Here is a 16,745-nt window from a genome sequence, read left to right on the forward strand (position 1 = left end):
AGGCTTCCTTAGAGATTATCTGGTGCTTTTTGAAACTTTTTAAAGCTCAAAAATCCTTCCTTGCAGAATTTGCATGAAAGCTATTATGTAAAGCAGATAAAACAAGAATGCCTATATATATAAAAAACAGGATGAGTTGAGAGGTAGAGAAGGGGACAATTCTGGCTCAGTCAAAGCACTCACATAATTCCCCAGGGGACAGGTGCTTTAAAAATGTATTTTAAGAGCAGAAGAGTCTCCTATTAATTAAATGGCACAAAGTCACTTTTAGAGAGTTCTAGAAGGGGGAAGTAATGAAAATGGCTTTTTGACTATGTGTATATGTGTATGTATGTGTATGTGTCTATGTTTGGCTAAATGCAAATGAGTGCAATGCCTTCAGAGGCCAGAAGAGGGCATCTGATCCTTTGGTACAGGAGTTACAGGAGGTTGTGAGGCACTGGATGTAGGTTATGGTAACTGAACTCAGGTCCTTTGCAAGCTTTGACGGGTGCCCTTTTCTGCTGAGCCATCTCTCCAGCCCCAGGGAAATGATCTGCTCATACATAGCTCACTAATTTAAAGAGAATGGGTAGTTAGGTCTATCCTGCTAGCCCAAATCAGGTCCTTAAAGCTTTGGCCATTTGGGTCAGTCTGTTTGGTGACCCTTCTAGAAAGAAGATGCAAGAATTCTTTTTTTTTTTCTAATGAAGCATTTTCACACCTTTTACATGTAGCTCGGGTTCAACTTCTCTTTGTATCGAGTTATCACTCGAGTTATCATAAACACAAATGAATGACTGCAAGACAGTCCTCAGCAGCATGAAACCAGTGACAAAACTGATTGAGTAATGACGTACAGATGAAAACAACGGATAGCACTTCCTTAAAAATACAGGTTTTAAGCCTAAACAAGCCAGCACACATTAAACTGTGAACCACAAGTGGTCTGGAAACAGCCACCCCTGCCAGACACAGCCCTCTTGGCTTCTGTGGAAGTCTGAATCTCAGAACATGGGAGATTTTGTTGAGGAGGTCAAAGCTTCGATAGCCGGGATGAGTGCAACCTTGCATGTTCTTTGCTTCAGTTTCTGCCCTGTCTCTGCACTTCAGGGATGGATTGTAACCTACAAGTGTGAGACAAATGGACCCTTTCAACCCTTAAGTTGCTTTGCACAGAGTTTTGTCATAGCAACAGAACGCAAACTAGAGTATTTTCCTGGCTAAAAATTAAATATATGAGTAAAGGGAATTAATTAATAATTAAATAGCTTTGTGTTTTCCTTTCTTATATCAATCCTGTGTTATTTTAAGGCTAGCTACAGTATGCTATCTAAATTCCATCTCCAGAATCCTGGATTCTCTCACTACCATTTAAGGGATGAATCGGAATGTTTCTGGCCTGATCCTCTGAAGAATTTCATGGGTATCAATTGCTCATTGGAAACTTTAAGAATTATAGGGTTTGAACTCTTAAGACACTGTGAATCTTATTTGTGACATTATTTCATCTATTGTGGAAGAACCCGACTGATAGTTAGCATGAACCAGGGAAGAGAGAATCATGAAGAGTGAAGCTGACATGTTAGCTGTTCTAAGAACCTTGAGATCTCAGAGTCACTGTAAAGGGCCCCATATTGCTGCACAAGTGTGCAGACTGGGTCAATTTCATTACAAGGGTCTAGCTAAAGGATCAAATAACATCAAATCATTCCACATTTTAAAAATGAGCCAAAAATCAGAGAACATTAAAAAAAATAACAAAAGGAACAGATCGCTGTAAACTCCAAGGCTGGCATTTTTTCCCTTCAAATGCTAAAATAACAATATAAAGCTAAGAAATGGCAATCTGCAGGCTTCACTTAGAAGCCTGTGAGTTCAAGAGAGACCTCAGCAGGAAGCCTTAGCTGGTCCATCTCTGATGAGATGTCTTCCTCACTGGCACGTTTCTCCCAAAGAAGTGGAAAGCTAATGTAAGCCAAAAACTTCTGTAAGTTAAAAAAAAAAAACCTTTGGACTAACAGGTTTTCAACACCATTCTATACTGAGGGAAAACACTCTGCCCCATAGAATTAAATGACTTCCCCCAAACTCACTTCCCTATAAATTATAACATTAAATGTATTAAGGTAAAATTGGGATTTTGTGTTTACTGAGGTAGCCCTCCTTTTACTGACTCCATCTTTAATGGAATAGACCATCTACTTCTAGGGTTCAAAACTAGAAAAGGGATGAATAAAACTGTAAAACTGACCAAGAAAATGGCAAAAACAACTAAGGGGCAACTAAACACATCTCATTTTTGAAGGAAACCACAAATGACTCTTAGGAGAAATAAATGTGTTTGCAGTGTAGCAAGTACTAAATTGCAGGAATGTGAGCCATTCTAACCTCACAGAAGGTGCCTAGTTGCATTCCATTTCTTTGGGGTAAAGATCACAAGGAAAAAAATTAAACATATTAATGAGTTTGGAAGTTAGTGGCTCATATTAAGTCTGGCAATAACTATGAATTGACTATATTCTTACTAATTGAACACATTCTAATATAGTCCTTTTTAAATGGGGTTGAAAGTGGCAACAATGTTTTTGAGTTTATATTTTGTATTGAGAACTCAGCCAGTCCCTGGAAAAGTATAATTCCAAGAAAAAACTGTATTACAACCAGCCTGAAGAGATGGACCATATGTGAACTAAAGTAGAGAGGACTTGGGCTGTGCCAAGACTTGGGTTGTTTAAACTGTGAGAACACTTGAAGGAGAGACACCGTTATAAAACTATATGAAGCAACATGATAAATTTGCTCTGAAAGGCAACAGGAGAGATGCATACTGACTTGATAAACTGGCAGCTTTATACAGGATGGATCCAGTCAGGGAAAGTACAATGCAAACACCAGCACTAAGATCACTAGGAGGTACCAAGATCGCCTGAACTTTTCTAATACAAAATTTGTTTGTCTTTATTGGGGTTTCTATAAAAGCAACTTGAGGAGGAGTTTATTTGACTTACATTTCTATATTGCTGTTCATCATCATAGGAAGTCAGGACAGGAACTCAAACAGGGCAGGTACCTGGAGGCAGGAGCTGATGCAGAGACTACGGAGGAGTGCTGCTTACTGGCTTGCATCCCCTAGCTGCTCAGCCTGCTTTCCTAGAGAATCCAGGACCACACTCTCAGGGATGGCCCCACCCACCTTACCTGAGCCCTCCCCCACTTGATCTCTAATTAAGGAAATGCCTTGCAGCTGGATCTCATGGAGGCATTTCTTCAATTGAGGCTCCTTCTTCTCTGATGACTCTAGCTTGGGTCAAGTTGACTCACAAAACCAGTCAGTACAACTGATCCCTTTTCAACCTGACACACAAACACATCTTTATTAAAACCACAGCTCTTCCTTTCCTATTCACCACCCCCAAGATCTTAAATAACTTTAAAAGTCCCACAGTCTTTACAAAGTCAAACACTTTAAAATTTCAGTCCCTTTAAAATAGCCAATCTCTTTTAAAAAAAATCCAAAGTCTTTTAAAATTCAGTCTCTCAACTGTGAGCTCCAGTAAAGTACTTTCTTACTTCAAGAGAGAAAGTTAAGGGCACAGTCACAATCAAAGCAAAGCAAAACAAAATCCCAACCATCCATGTCTGGGATCTACTCAACAGTCTTCTGGACCCCTCCTCCAAAGGGCTTGCTTGGGCCACTTCTTTCGTTCTGTCCTCTATAACACCCATAGCTTTTCTTCTAGGCTCTGGCTTGTTCAACTCCACTGCTGCTGCTGTTCTTGGTGGTCATCCCATGGTCCTGGAATCTCCAAAACACTGGGGTCTGCTGCTGCAAGTGGGCCACACTTTCACCAGTAGCTAGCTTCTCGTGGCTCTCCTCATGGTGCCAAGCCTCAACTTCTTTGCATGGCTGCTTCAGCCACATGGTTGACTCATACATATTACCAAGTCTAGCTGCCAGCATGAGGTACAACTTTGGCTGCCTCTGGAACACAGCTTTTCTGTGCTCTCAGTAAACACTTTCCAGAAGATTTCACCTCAGTAATTCTGGTCTCTTCCTAATCATTGCTAATTTCTTAGCTCCAACCAACCGGCAGCAAGTGTCCCAGTAACATAAAAGTTTCACTGTAGCAGTTCTGGATTCTTGTTAATCACAGCTGATTCTTCAAACCCAGCTAACTAGAGCTACAGAATCTTAAATAAAAATAACCAATGGTCAATACAGTTTTTAAACTTCTCTCTGAAACTTCAAAAGCCAGGCCTCCATCCTCTGCACTACTCTCGACAGTCCTGTCTTCCAAGATTCCACAGATCATCCTCTAGACAAAGTTCTAAAGTCCTTCCACAATCTTCCCCCAACACATGATCAGGTCTGTCACAGCAATAAGCCGTTATGATGGTGCCAACTTGTCTTAGGGTTTTTATTGCTATGACAAAACATTTTGACCAAAAGGCAAGTTGGGTGAGGAAAAGCGTTTATTTGACTTACACTTCCATATTGCTGTTCATATTGAAGGAAGTCAGGACAGGAACTCAAACAGGACAGGATCCTGGAGGCAGGAGCTGATGGAGGGGTGCTGCTCACTGGCTTGCTTCTCATGGCTTCCTCAGCCTGCTTTCTTAGAGAACCCAGGACCACTATCCCAGGAATGGCACCACCCATCATGGGCTGGCCCTTCCCCTCTTACAGCTGGATCTCATGAAGGCATTTCCTCAAGTGAGGCCCCTTCTTCTTTGGTGACTCTAGCTTGTATCAAGCTAACACACAAACCCAGTACATTGTTCGATCTCTTTGGAAAGCTGTGAGGCCAATAACAGTTTTAATTTTATTTTGTGCATAGGGGAACTGAGCCCATTGTGTCTGGATTTGGCAGTAAACATCTCAACCTTCAAGCAGTAAATGCACGGTGTAGTGCATCCCATAGCCAAATGAAGGAAGCATTGAACAATCAAAGAATCAAAATATGTAGGGTTGGTGTTTAGCTCAGTGGTTAGAGTGCTTGCTGAGCACTCAGGCGACCCTGGGGTCAATCTATGCTTTGCATAAACTGATATGATGCCCTTGGCCTTGATTGTAACACTTGGGAGGTAGAAGTAGAAGGATCAGGAATTCAAAGTCATCTTCAGGCTGGGCTACTGGAGACCATTTAAAAAACAAACAAGGTATGTATATATAACTTGCTGTGATATGTATATATGCATTATACATATTACATATAGTGTATATGTCACCTTGTTTGTATAATGTATATGTAACCATATATGTATAATGTATATGAAACATTGTTTCCAGGGTTTTGTTATGGAAATTTTAAACATGTGTAAGAGGAGACAGTGTATTAACTCCACCTCTACAGCAATCCCAATTCCATCACCTCCCTAGATATTTTGGAGTAAGTTGCAGACTATCATCTCTATCACTAGCTAAATATGCATCTTTAAAATTAGGGTCAGTTTTTTCCTTCTAAAGACCACAATGCCATGGTGAGACTTTTAAACGTTTCAAAAATTGCTTAAGACAAACTATCAATAACCAAAACCCCAATCATTTATCACCTCCCGATTTACAGTTAGTTTTCTGCATCGCCACAAATTGCTTCCTACGTGGCTCACTTTGCACAGTAATTCGAGCAGCAGGTGGCCTCATCCGGCCCCCATGGGTAGGCGGGGCCTCGTCTCGGGTTCGTCAGCGACACTGGGTCCCACCCCGGTTGCCTAGGCGACAAGGACTGCTTCCTCTAGAGATATCATGGCAGGACTGTGGACCCCAGGGGCTATGACCCCCGCGGTGACTCCAGCAGACAGCACAGCTGACTCTGAGGTATGATGCACCCTCTTCCTATCCGGGACTGGGTCCTTGGCTAGTGCCAAGGCCAGAGTCACCAGGAACGCAGCCGGTGATGGCCTGAAAGCTGCCTGTCCCATCAGAGGACCCAGGGAGCTCATTACAAACCCTCTAAGCTTACTCTGGAAAGTTCCTTGCTCGCACAGCCTCACAACCATGGAAATGTTCAATTGTAAAGCAAGCAAGCAAACAAACAAAACAGTGATCTCTGTTCTTAAAGGGGGCCAGTGCCTTTTGTAAATGCCACTGATTGACAGTGACGATCTATCACAAGCGATCAAACGGTGTTAAAGGCTGCTGCGATCTGAGTGGGTCAGTTTTAGATTCTGTCATCACTAGGCGGGTTGCCAGGAGACAGGATCCAAAGCTCCTGAACTGACAGTGTGTTTCCTACCCCTGACTTCCTGGTTCATCATGAACTTGTCCTTGGGTACCCTAGGGACCTCCTGTATAACACAAGCTCTGTCATGTTAAGACCTGTCTGTCCTTGCACCAAGTCTCACTAAGGGGGTAGGGGAGGCATTAGGTCATTTGTCCACGGGCTTAATGTCGTGAAACTCCACTTTTACTATATTTCTTACTTAGTTGTGCCTGAGTGGGTGCGTGGATGGGTAAAAGCCTGAGTGTCATTGCGCAGTGTGGAGGTTCGAGGATCCCTTGACCTTAATGGTGCCCTTGTGTGTCCCGATGCTGAATGAAGCTCAGGTATTCAGCCTTGGCTGGCGGTGTCTCCATCTTGTGCTGAGGTTTTAACCATAAGCGTATCCGCTAAATCATCTGTGATTTTTTTAACATTTAAATCTCCTCGCTGCGTCTATCAGATTGTTTTTCTAGGATATTATTTTTCCTTTCTTTTTAAAGGCTCTGAAGAGTGAATAATAAAGTGTTAATTAACGCGGCTTTGTTTAGCCCCCATATTATTCTAAACATCCATCTTCACGAGGGAGATATATACTCGCTGTGGTGTGGGCAGTTAGGAAACAGTTCCATGCCTTCCTGTCTGACAAACAAGCTAGCCCCTCCTTCAGGTCCCCCAATACTGCAGGCAGACCACTAAGCCTTCAGGCTCTCCTATGAGCCTTTCTAAATAAAATTAGCATACATTAAATGCACATTTAACATGATAAACTGGATTCCAAGCCCATTCCTCCCTTGTGATCGCAAAGTTAACATAATTTTTAAACCAGCACAGGAAACGTCCCTATTAAATTTTGTGTCGTTTAAACATATACAAGAGCTTCTAAGACTGTATAGTCTTCATGTACGCACACACAATTTACCTGTGGATATAATGCCCTCTCTAAGAATATTTAGTGATTTGAAGTTTAATGAATTGGTGTTTAAGAATATGTGTGTGTGTGTGTGTAATCACAGTTTCAATTTTTTAGCTCAATCTTTTTATTATTAAGTAACTGAAGAAATCCAGTTGTAACATGGACTCGCTTAGCAGTATTCCTTGACTAAGAATGACAGTTAATATACACAGTAGTGAACTCTCCATATTTCACCCCTGTAAAACTCAGTTCTTGTGGACCGTAGCAAAGATGGTCCACCATCAGGACCTCCCATCTTGACTGTCTAGGAACTTTGAGGTTGGAAGAAAACATGGCAAAAGGCAGCCTTGCAGTCCATTCCCAAGGCTGCTGAGGGAAACAACCTTGGATCAGACTCCCTGCGAAATTAACCTCCTTAGAGTTATCCACTTCAGGGTTGCTTTTCTGGTAAATTCTGTATCAAAACTGAATTAGACAGAAGACTGTCTAGTGGTCCGGGGCATGCAAGAATGAAATGTTTACCTTTTGGCTAAGTCAATCAGAAATAAAAGGCAAGCTTCAGTCACCAGTGGTTCCCATGTGTTATCCATGGGCAACATCTAGAATAGAAACTCTTGTCCTATTCACATAGTAGGTGCTCCAGCAATTGTGGTAGCACATTAAAGCCATTGGCAGCCTGCCAGGTGCCAGATGAGGTGACTGCAATCCTCAGAGCCTGCAATCCACTCAGATGCTCTGAGCAGAGAGGGTATGGGACACAGAACCAGGAAAGTAGATTTGGGGTGTGGCATCCCATGAGCTCTTCTTGCCAGTATCTGAACTATAAACTCCGGTTTCTTCAGTAACGTTGGACAAAGGACCTCCTTTTCAAATGCAACACTAAACTTTCAGCCTTCATCTGTACGAACACGTAAGGTCAAAAGGAAAAAACTAACAATAATTGAAAATAAAGGTTTGCTATGTTTAGACCTATGTGAAAATAGTTTAAATTCTGTGGCCTCACGACCAGTTAGTTTATAAATTGACTTTCTTAGTATCTTCAAAAAGGTTAATTAATTAATATTCTTACAAATAATATGCTTTCGCTCACATTGGAGAGCTAAATTTAGGGAATTAAAATGTTTCTGTCCCAGTCACTGTTGGTGAATGTGATGCTTCTGTTTGTTTATTTTTTTATTGACTTTTCAAGGCAGGTTTTCCCCATGTAATAATCTGGCTGCCCTAGAACTCACTTTGTAAATGAGGCTGGCCTTAAACTCAGAGATTCGCCTGCCTCTGCTTCTTCCTCCTAAGTGCTGGGAATAAAGGCATGCACCACCAAGCCTTGCCCTGAATATGATTCTTAATGTGTCCCAAACAGGCTATGAACCTATTGCCTCTGGGAACTCAGTAGAATGTAGTCACTGTCTTATAAAAAAAATGCTGGTGTTCATCGTAGAGATCATCAACATGTCCAGTGGGAATCTGTAAACAGATTCCATCTACAGTAGGTGGTCCTCTAAAATGTTAGAAAACACACCCTGTTGGTAAGGGGAAAACTTGGACTCGACCTAAATGGCAAACCTTCAATTTTCTGCATTTTCAATATCATCCCAGAAGTTAATTTGTGAGACAGGGATGAGGATGTGGACCTCACAAATTCCTCAAGACCTGTTGTTCTCAACCTTCCCAATGCTATGACCCTTTTCATACAGTTCCTCATGTTATGGTGACCCCCAACCATAAAACTATTTTCACTGCTACTTCATAGCTATAATTTTGCTACTGTTATGAATCATAATGTCAATATGTTTGGAGATAGAGGTTTCGCAAAGGGGTTGAGACCCCCAGGTTGAGAACTGCTGCTCTAGGCTAACTGCTGTGGACTCTAGGAATCTGTTTGGCTTAACCACTGGGATTATTAAAGCACCCCATGACCTGGTTTCTCACGTGAGTTTTGGGGATCTAAACCCAGGTCTTTGTGATTGCATGGCAGGTAATTTTCCCACTGAACCATCTCCCCAGTACTTAGTCTGTCCAATTTTCATCAGGGTTGTACCATTTTTATATTCCGCTCTTACATTCAGTTTGGGAAGGTCTCCTTCGCCATCTTAACTTCTCCCAAATGTCTGTGTCTTCCTATAAGAATTTAAAAGTTATCTTGTAAAGTTCTGGGGAAAACCCCACTGGGATTCAGAATTGTCTTTGCATCACATTTATTATGTGAGAGGAATTTCAGTTCTTGAATTTGAAGGAGTTTCTAATACATTTCTTTCATCAGTTCTTAGCCTTCAAGTTCTGACAAAGTTTGAGAAATTCTGTCATAATTCTTGTGCCTTTGTTTTATTCAGAACTAAGTATGATTTAATCAAGCTTGGGGCATTTCCATTTCTGATCAGTTTCTCAAACAGAAAAAAGAAGCTGGCTTTGTGTGTTTATGTTATGTATAACCATTTTACCAGGCTTCTCAGCTGAATGTTAGTATAACGTCAGCCTCCTTAAGGATACTATGATGTAATCTTCAAATAAAGGCCTTCTTGTTGCTCTGTGTCTACTGCTCAAGCCAGATATCTTTCTTATCTTCTAACTGTAATGCAGAATGACTCTCAAGTTGAATTACGGTGATGTTGCTTGTCGGGATCCCATTTCCAGCTCTTGGTTTTATAGCATTGACTGTTTGGTACTATGTGACTACAGTTTCAGAGATACTCTGTCTATCTCAGTTTTCTTTTTCCATTTATATTTACCAAGTGTTTCGTGACTGAGTTTAGAAAGTACCTGCTGGGCATTTACAGAACAGTCACAGAATGCATGTTGAATTGGACATAAACTTATGTCCCCTCTCTTAGTGATGGTTCTTTTCAGGTGATAGGCCATTATCCCTTGATCACAGTGGGACTCATCTATTTTTAACTCTGACTACAGTCCAAGCTCATTAGTGCTTTGGGTTTCTATATTCTCTTACATTTTGTGCTTCTTTGGGTTCTTCTTTGCACATTCTAAATATACAGCTTAAAACTGAAAATTTTTCCTTCTTTTTTTTGGTGGGGGGTGGTGAGTAGGGGTTGGGGGTTGGTTTTGCAAGACAGGGTTTCTCTGTGTAGTTCTGGAACTCACTCTGTAGACCAGTCTGGCCTCAAACTCACAGAAATCTGCCTGCCTCTGCCTCCTAAGTGCTTGGATTAAAAGTGTGCACCACCAGTGCCCAGCCAAAAGCAAAACAACAACAACAACAACAAAAAACCCTGAACTATTAATAGACTAAAATTATTAACCTAGATTTTGATTAAATGTAGAACTTCGTGATAATACCACATGGGCAAGTGAACATTACAAAAGGTTTGGTCAGATCAATTCTCTTCTTTATCACCACTAAGTTTTAACATCACATTTTTCTAGGAGATCATCCATTTCCTAATGTTTTGTCTCCTGCTGTGGACATTCACTTTCCTTATTCTTTAAGCACATTTACCAGAGAGTTGCCTTTTTAGCCTTATCTTTAAATAGCTAACTATTGTACTTGTTTTGCATTCCTTTAATTACTTATTTTCTTTTAAAGAATAATTGGTTTCTGAGCCCCGTGGGAAGATCACGATGAGGGGGGTGAGGTCCTATCCAGTCCAGCATCTAAGATGTGCCAGTATATTGTCAATTCAGACAGGTGAATGCTTCGATGGACCACGATGATAAAAACCAAAGTGGGCACAAGAGATGGAGCAAATTTTCAATTAAAGACAGAGTCAATACTCCTGATTTTTCACTTGCCTGTGACTCCGACGTGGTTTAACTCAACACTGCTCCTTAGTTCATTTATTTTTAGGCTTGAAGGAAAAAAACTTTCCAAATCTGACATCTGTAGACAAGCTCATGTTTCTTATGACTGGGAAAGCCCTCTTTCCTAATCAGAGAAATCTGTCATCTTTTCCTTTGATGAAATTATCTAGAGGCTTTCCTACGTGATGCTTTACCAGCAATGGGTGCAGACATGTTCCAAACAGCCCGTGTTCTAGGAAGAACACATGTTTACAGACTCGGAGTGTTCAGATAGATTACATTGGTGGACCAGAAGTCAGACAAAAGATTATCTGGGAAATAATAGGAGGCTTAAAATGTTGTTTTTGGAATGGTTGCTAAGTCCAGCAGGAGGTGGGATAAAGTGGGCCAACAATGAAGTGTGACCACAGAGCTGCCAAGCTGGAGACCTGGCTACACAGAAAGCCACAGAGACATGTGGGCAACGTTAGCCCATTTATGAATCCCCGTTATAGCTGGAGGTTGAAGATATAAGAATATATGCATTGAAAGATCAAAGGCTTTTACTCACCTAATTAATACTCTTTTTTGTGCAAGGCAGCAGAGAAATAAAAAAGAAAGGAGGAGGAGAAGGAAGCTTCCTTTAAAATAGGTGCAGAAATATGTAGTTTTAAAATGCTGCTATTACTAACTCTACTACTAATAAAAGACACATCTACTGAAAGATGATTATTTTAGTAATAATTTTAGTAAAAACATGAGCACTGATATCGGGCATCATTGCTAGAGCTCTGACTGTCAAAGCATGGATATTATTGGATTCTCTTTCTGTCTGCCCTAATCTTTTTCTGTTCAGAATTTTTCTCGTCAAGTAAATTGATCCGTATGTCGGAATCACTCACTTCCCATGGACTTCTCTCTCGCTCTGACTCATTGTGGCAGTCCTGTGAGTACCCAAACACAGGGGAAAAAATAATTTTTTTAAAAAAAGGCAAATCCAAACTTGAGATCAAACGAGCTGGCGGAAGTCATAAAATTAATCAGCGGTCCGACCATGACCTTCTCTGTAGCTCGTCTAAACTCCCACTTTTTCCACACTCTCCAAGCAACCACTCCTTGGAGAGATGAAGATGAAAATGCCATTCCACACACAGTTGTTCTACTTTGCAAGCTTTTGGGGGTTATTTGTCACCTTCTTCAATTCAGGACCTCCCACAACATGCTGTAGGGCACACAGCACACCCGGACTCCATCTCATTCCTGGCGCCTGTCCTGGGCACCTCTGGGAACTGTTCACCCAGGGCTCTGGCTACGCCAGACCTGAAAGGTCATTCACAGGCCCCCTCTGTATGGTCCATTCAGGCCCCTGCCCTAGTCTTTGCTTAGAGACTAAATGCCCCACTTACTTACAGCTCATTTGTCACGTTCCTTTCTATTTGAAATGTTCCTTTCTGTTTTTGAGAGTTTCATAACACATCCACTGTTCTCTGATCAACTCCACCTCAACCCCTGTCCCCAGCATGCTAATCTCATGCTTCAACTTACCTTAACTACACACGCCCTCCTTACCCACCGAGCTACAGTACAAGCCCAGCTGCTTTCTAATGGAAAATTTCAAAGCTAATGCAATCCCTGTTGGTTCGGTGTTTATAACTTAATAATAAATAGATTGTTATACTGATGCACTATTAATCTAGGATGACCAGCCCAATGTTGATCTCCTTGGGGCAAGCAAGCCTCTCCTTGCCTTTACCCTCTCTCGAGCCTGCAATTCAAAAAGAAATACATAGACAGTCAGTGTTTGCTGAATTGTAAAGCAGCCCTCAGTTCTGCACATGCCCAAGGACAGACAGTCTAAGAGCCACCACCACATAAAAACAGAAAAGAAAAATGACTAAGGGTTTTATATCATCAGGGGGCTGGTATGCAAAATATACAATTCAGATAAGTCATTCTGTTTTGTTTTTAATAGAGAAATATAGAATTCCAGGAGAATGAAAAGATCCTGTCTCCAGATTTTCTCTCAATTGACCAGATCACTGACCTGCTAGAAGAAGCAGACATGGATGGAGTTCAAGAGTAAGGACCCCAGAATCTCAGTCCACTAGAGATCAGTTCTAGACCTTCATGGCTAAGTGATCACGGTGCATTATTTACACATTTTAAGCTTTTATTTCAAACTAGGTGCTACTATAGTGTTCACTAAAATATGTCAAGCCTTGAGAATACACACACACACACACACAAATGCACAGATAATTGACTGCTTGCACAGATCAGCAGCCTTTCCTGATGAGTGGCAATCAATGGAAACCTGTTAATGTTGACTAAGAGCCGCCTGTTTCTACCCTGTGCCCTCTTCTGTGTTTCTTCCATTCATGAAACTGTCAATATGTCCCATAATCCAAAGGACATCCTTCTGTCATTTACCAGTGACATCATTTATAATAAACAATGATTCCAAATTCTAGACTCTTAGGGCATGCATTTTAAAATGTAGATTGGACTGAATTTGTGACAATAATTCTAACATCACGTTGTCTGGGGTATATAGTATCATTTATATAGGTATATAGTGTCATTTATTTAGAATATTAGCCTGCTAGGTCGGTCAACATGGTTTCCTTAAAGATGACTGTTGGTGGCTAGAAAGGTGGCTTGTCGGCTAAGCTATCACCCACAGTCTAAAACAAGTTATCCCGTCCGGACATTGGTAGCACACACCTTTAATCCCAGTACTCAGGAGGCAGAGGCAGGCAGATCTCTGTGAGTTCGAGGCCAGGCTGGTCTACAGAGTGAGTTCCAGGACAACCTCCAAAGCAATAAAGAGAAACCCTGTCTTGAAAAAACAAAAACCAAAAAACAAGTGTTTCCACCTTGAAATGGAAACCTGCTTGGCTATGGAGAGTCATGTTGGGCTTGTGTGCCCTGAAATCTGATCTTCGCAAGCCAGTACTCAGGACACAAGCAAGCTGTCACAGATCATAATGAACACATAGACAATGACTCCATCGGTAGTGACAGCAGAGAGCTCTTACAAGTGCTATGGCACTGAAGTGATTTACTCCTGAGAAGGAGCTATGACAGATGTCCTGGACAGGAGAGGAATCTGAGAAGGCCTATCAGGAGTGGGCAAATAACACTGACACCTATTTCCCAAGATGCACTTCACCTCCGATGCTTGCAAGCTCTGTTGGGAAGTGATGGCAATGACTGGGTCTGACTGTCTACTGTCTGCAGTTTCCAGAGAGTCTGTCAGGGAATTAGAAATTCTCACCCATTTAAAATGATTTCTCATAACACTTTTTACCATTTCTACAGAAAAAAGTATTTATTGGGAAGGCTGATTCTTAGTGTAAGAACTGATTAAAAAAACAAAACAAAAAACCATGTCACAGATAAATCTCCGTGCCTGAGTTTGAGGCCTGACCTACATAGTAGAATGAACTCCAGTAAGTTGTTCTCTGTCTTCTGTACATGTGCTACAGTGTGCAGGCATCCCCCCCAACCATACACACAAAGGGCAAACAAATAACAAATAAATCCAAGCAATTTTAATATCTGATTAAAAAAGTCACTCATGGGGTTAATAACGTACATAGTGATTTTAGGTAAAATGGTTTTTCCCACTTGCATGTCACTATATGAAAATGATTGATCTTTGTCATACAAAGCTGTAGTCAGTACTAAGTAATGGTAATACAGTGCAAGTGACAGGTATTTAATCCAACTTCTGATTTACTTTTAATGACTAGTACATAAAATGTCAACATTAAAAATACCAAACATTTAGTATTTAATAGTAATTCGTATTAAATAACATGTTAGTTTCTAGAACCGTGCGATTTTACTACATTGTAAGTTGTGCTGTAGTTATGTGCCTACTTTGTAGAGCACAATGTTTCTCAATTATTGACTGTCCTTCGGGGTCAAATGTCCAAATTCAGAAAATACTTTTATGCACCAGGGGCGGGGGGTGTATGTGGAACAAAGCATGGACACAGCCCGCCAGTGTTGAGACAGTCAGAGAAGGACTGGGCAGAGCCACACAGCCAGGGACAAGGGCATATGCTGACCACCAGTTCATAGCCAGTCTGGTTTTCAGAGCACATCCAGAAGAGCCAGGGCTGCCTGGCCAGATACAAAGACACAAACAAAACCAACACAACACAACACAAAACTTAGCAGCCTAGGAGACACGTAAAACAGCCTCGTCAAAAAAAGCCAGCTGACATCTCTCCAGTGAACCAAAAGATCACATCAAGGAATCACATGTAGAATTCTGGGACAGCTTTATCTTAGGAGCCATTTTCTTGAGTCTTTAAATATAATTTCTGTAACAATAATCTACATGTATTTGCAATCATTTTCAATTTAAAACAGCATTATTGTAAGGGATGGCTACATATTGTTCAAGAAGACAGTAGTATAATTTAATTATCCTCTCCCAAGTGACCAAAATAGTCCCAGATCATGCAGTTTGAAAAGCTATAAGCCTACTTAAATAAATTACAACAAATCACCATATTTCCCTACATTTTACAATTATGAATCTTTTTCTCTATACCAACAGGCAACCCAAGAAACATGAAGGATTATTCAAAATACATTCTGAAATAGACTTCACATGCCTGGTGTTCTTTTCATGACTTTCTAATGTATGCTATCAATAATATTTTATTTATGTGCAACTCAGCAGTACTTACAAATCTACCCCAAAGTTTCATTTAAAAAAACAGAGAGAGAGGTCTGCAGAAATGGCTCAGTAGTTAAGAGCACTGGCCTGTTTGCACAGAGGACCTGGGTTCAATTTCCATCACCCACATGGCAGATAACTACCATCTGTAATTCTAGTTCCAGGAGATTGGATGCCATCTTGCAGCTTCCCTCAGGTATCAAACACATAAATAGTGCTCGGATGCACATACAAGCAAAACACCTGTACAAATAAAATGAAAATGAAAATGAGTTTTTTTTAAGTCTTTAAAAATGGTCACATGGAGCTTTGGTTTTGTTTGATTGCGTTTTTGGAAACATAGTCTGACTCTTGTCATCCAGACTGGCCTCAAGTTCAAGGGAACACCTCTGCCTCAGCTTCTCAAGTGCTGGGCTCTAGGTTGTGCACGACCACATCAGGTCTGTCAGTGCTTTCTAGTACCTTTTGGTAGCCAGACCTCCCTGAGCTGCTTAACTGGTCTGCACCATAAGTGTATACATGCTGATACACTTCAGACGGGGAAGGCTCTCCAAGTTTTAGAGCATGAAGGAATGATGAATGATGAGATGGTTTTGCTGACACTCTTGATGAGGCAAAGCAAATAGTTCCATCACCTCTTGCCATGTCAGAATGTCCTGAGATGCAACTGAGTCCCTCTCCCTTGGGTGCATCAGCCCACCCACACTATAGCTGTGGCTCTCCTCACCCTCCCTTTTTCTCTCTCTCTCTCCCTCTCCTTCTCTCCCTTCTCCTTTCCTCTCCCCCTCTTCCTCTCCCTCTCCCTCTCTCCTGTTCCCTCCCTATGACCAAACTGTCCAGCAGAAGGCACAGAAACTGTGTTCCAGCAGGGACAGTGTCTTGCTCTACATGATTTCCCATATCACTTCCTCTGGAGTGAAATGACGGGAGGAAGAATAGAATCTGTGAATACTAAGCCCGGAGGATCAAGTCAAGAGAGAGAGCCCACTGGCACTAGGGGGAGAGAGGGAGGGAGAAAGGGTGTCTGTCAAAGCTGGGGTAGAGGGAGGTCATGGAGGGGTCACCAAAATATGCTTGAAAAAGTTGTTGAGTTCATTCAAACACAAGCAATAAAAAAATAAAAACAAAGAACACATACAGGTACTGAGGTCAAATATTTACTTAAGAATACACAGAATACAGATGGCAGATGAAGAGAAAGTTTAACGAAAAATCAACA

At 41.3% G+C, this 16,745-nt stretch overlaps 1 protein-coding gene across 2 annotated transcripts in view; it reads left to right on the forward strand.

Moving 5' to 3' along the window:
- The first annotated feature begins 5,685 nt into the window (after positions 1-5,685).
- Positions 5,686-16,745, forward strand: part of Cabcoco1 (ciliary associated calcium binding coiled-coil 1) — a 98,331-nt gene continuing 87,271 nt past the window's right edge. The window contains exons 1-2 of one of the 2 annotated variants that reach the window (XM_040732426.1): positions 5,690-5,800; positions 12,803-12,909. In XM_040732426.1, the coding sequence (XP_040588360.1) occupies positions 5,729-5,800; positions 12,803-12,909 (179 nt within the window). In that variant the 5' untranslated portion in view covers positions 5,690-5,728. Of the gene's footprint in view, positions 5,801-12,802; positions 12,910-16,745 lie in introns of both variants that reach the window. The other variant, XM_040732427.1, reaches the window with a different exon arrangement.

This window comes from Mesocricetus auratus, unplaced genomic scaffold (genome assembly GCF_017639785.1).
Source record: "Mesocricetus auratus isolate SY011 unplaced genomic scaffold, BCM_Maur_2.0 Super-Scaffold_100027, whole genome shotgun sequence".
NCBI classification, from domain to species: Eukaryota; Metazoa; Chordata; class Mammalia; order Rodentia; family Cricetidae; genus Mesocricetus; species Mesocricetus auratus.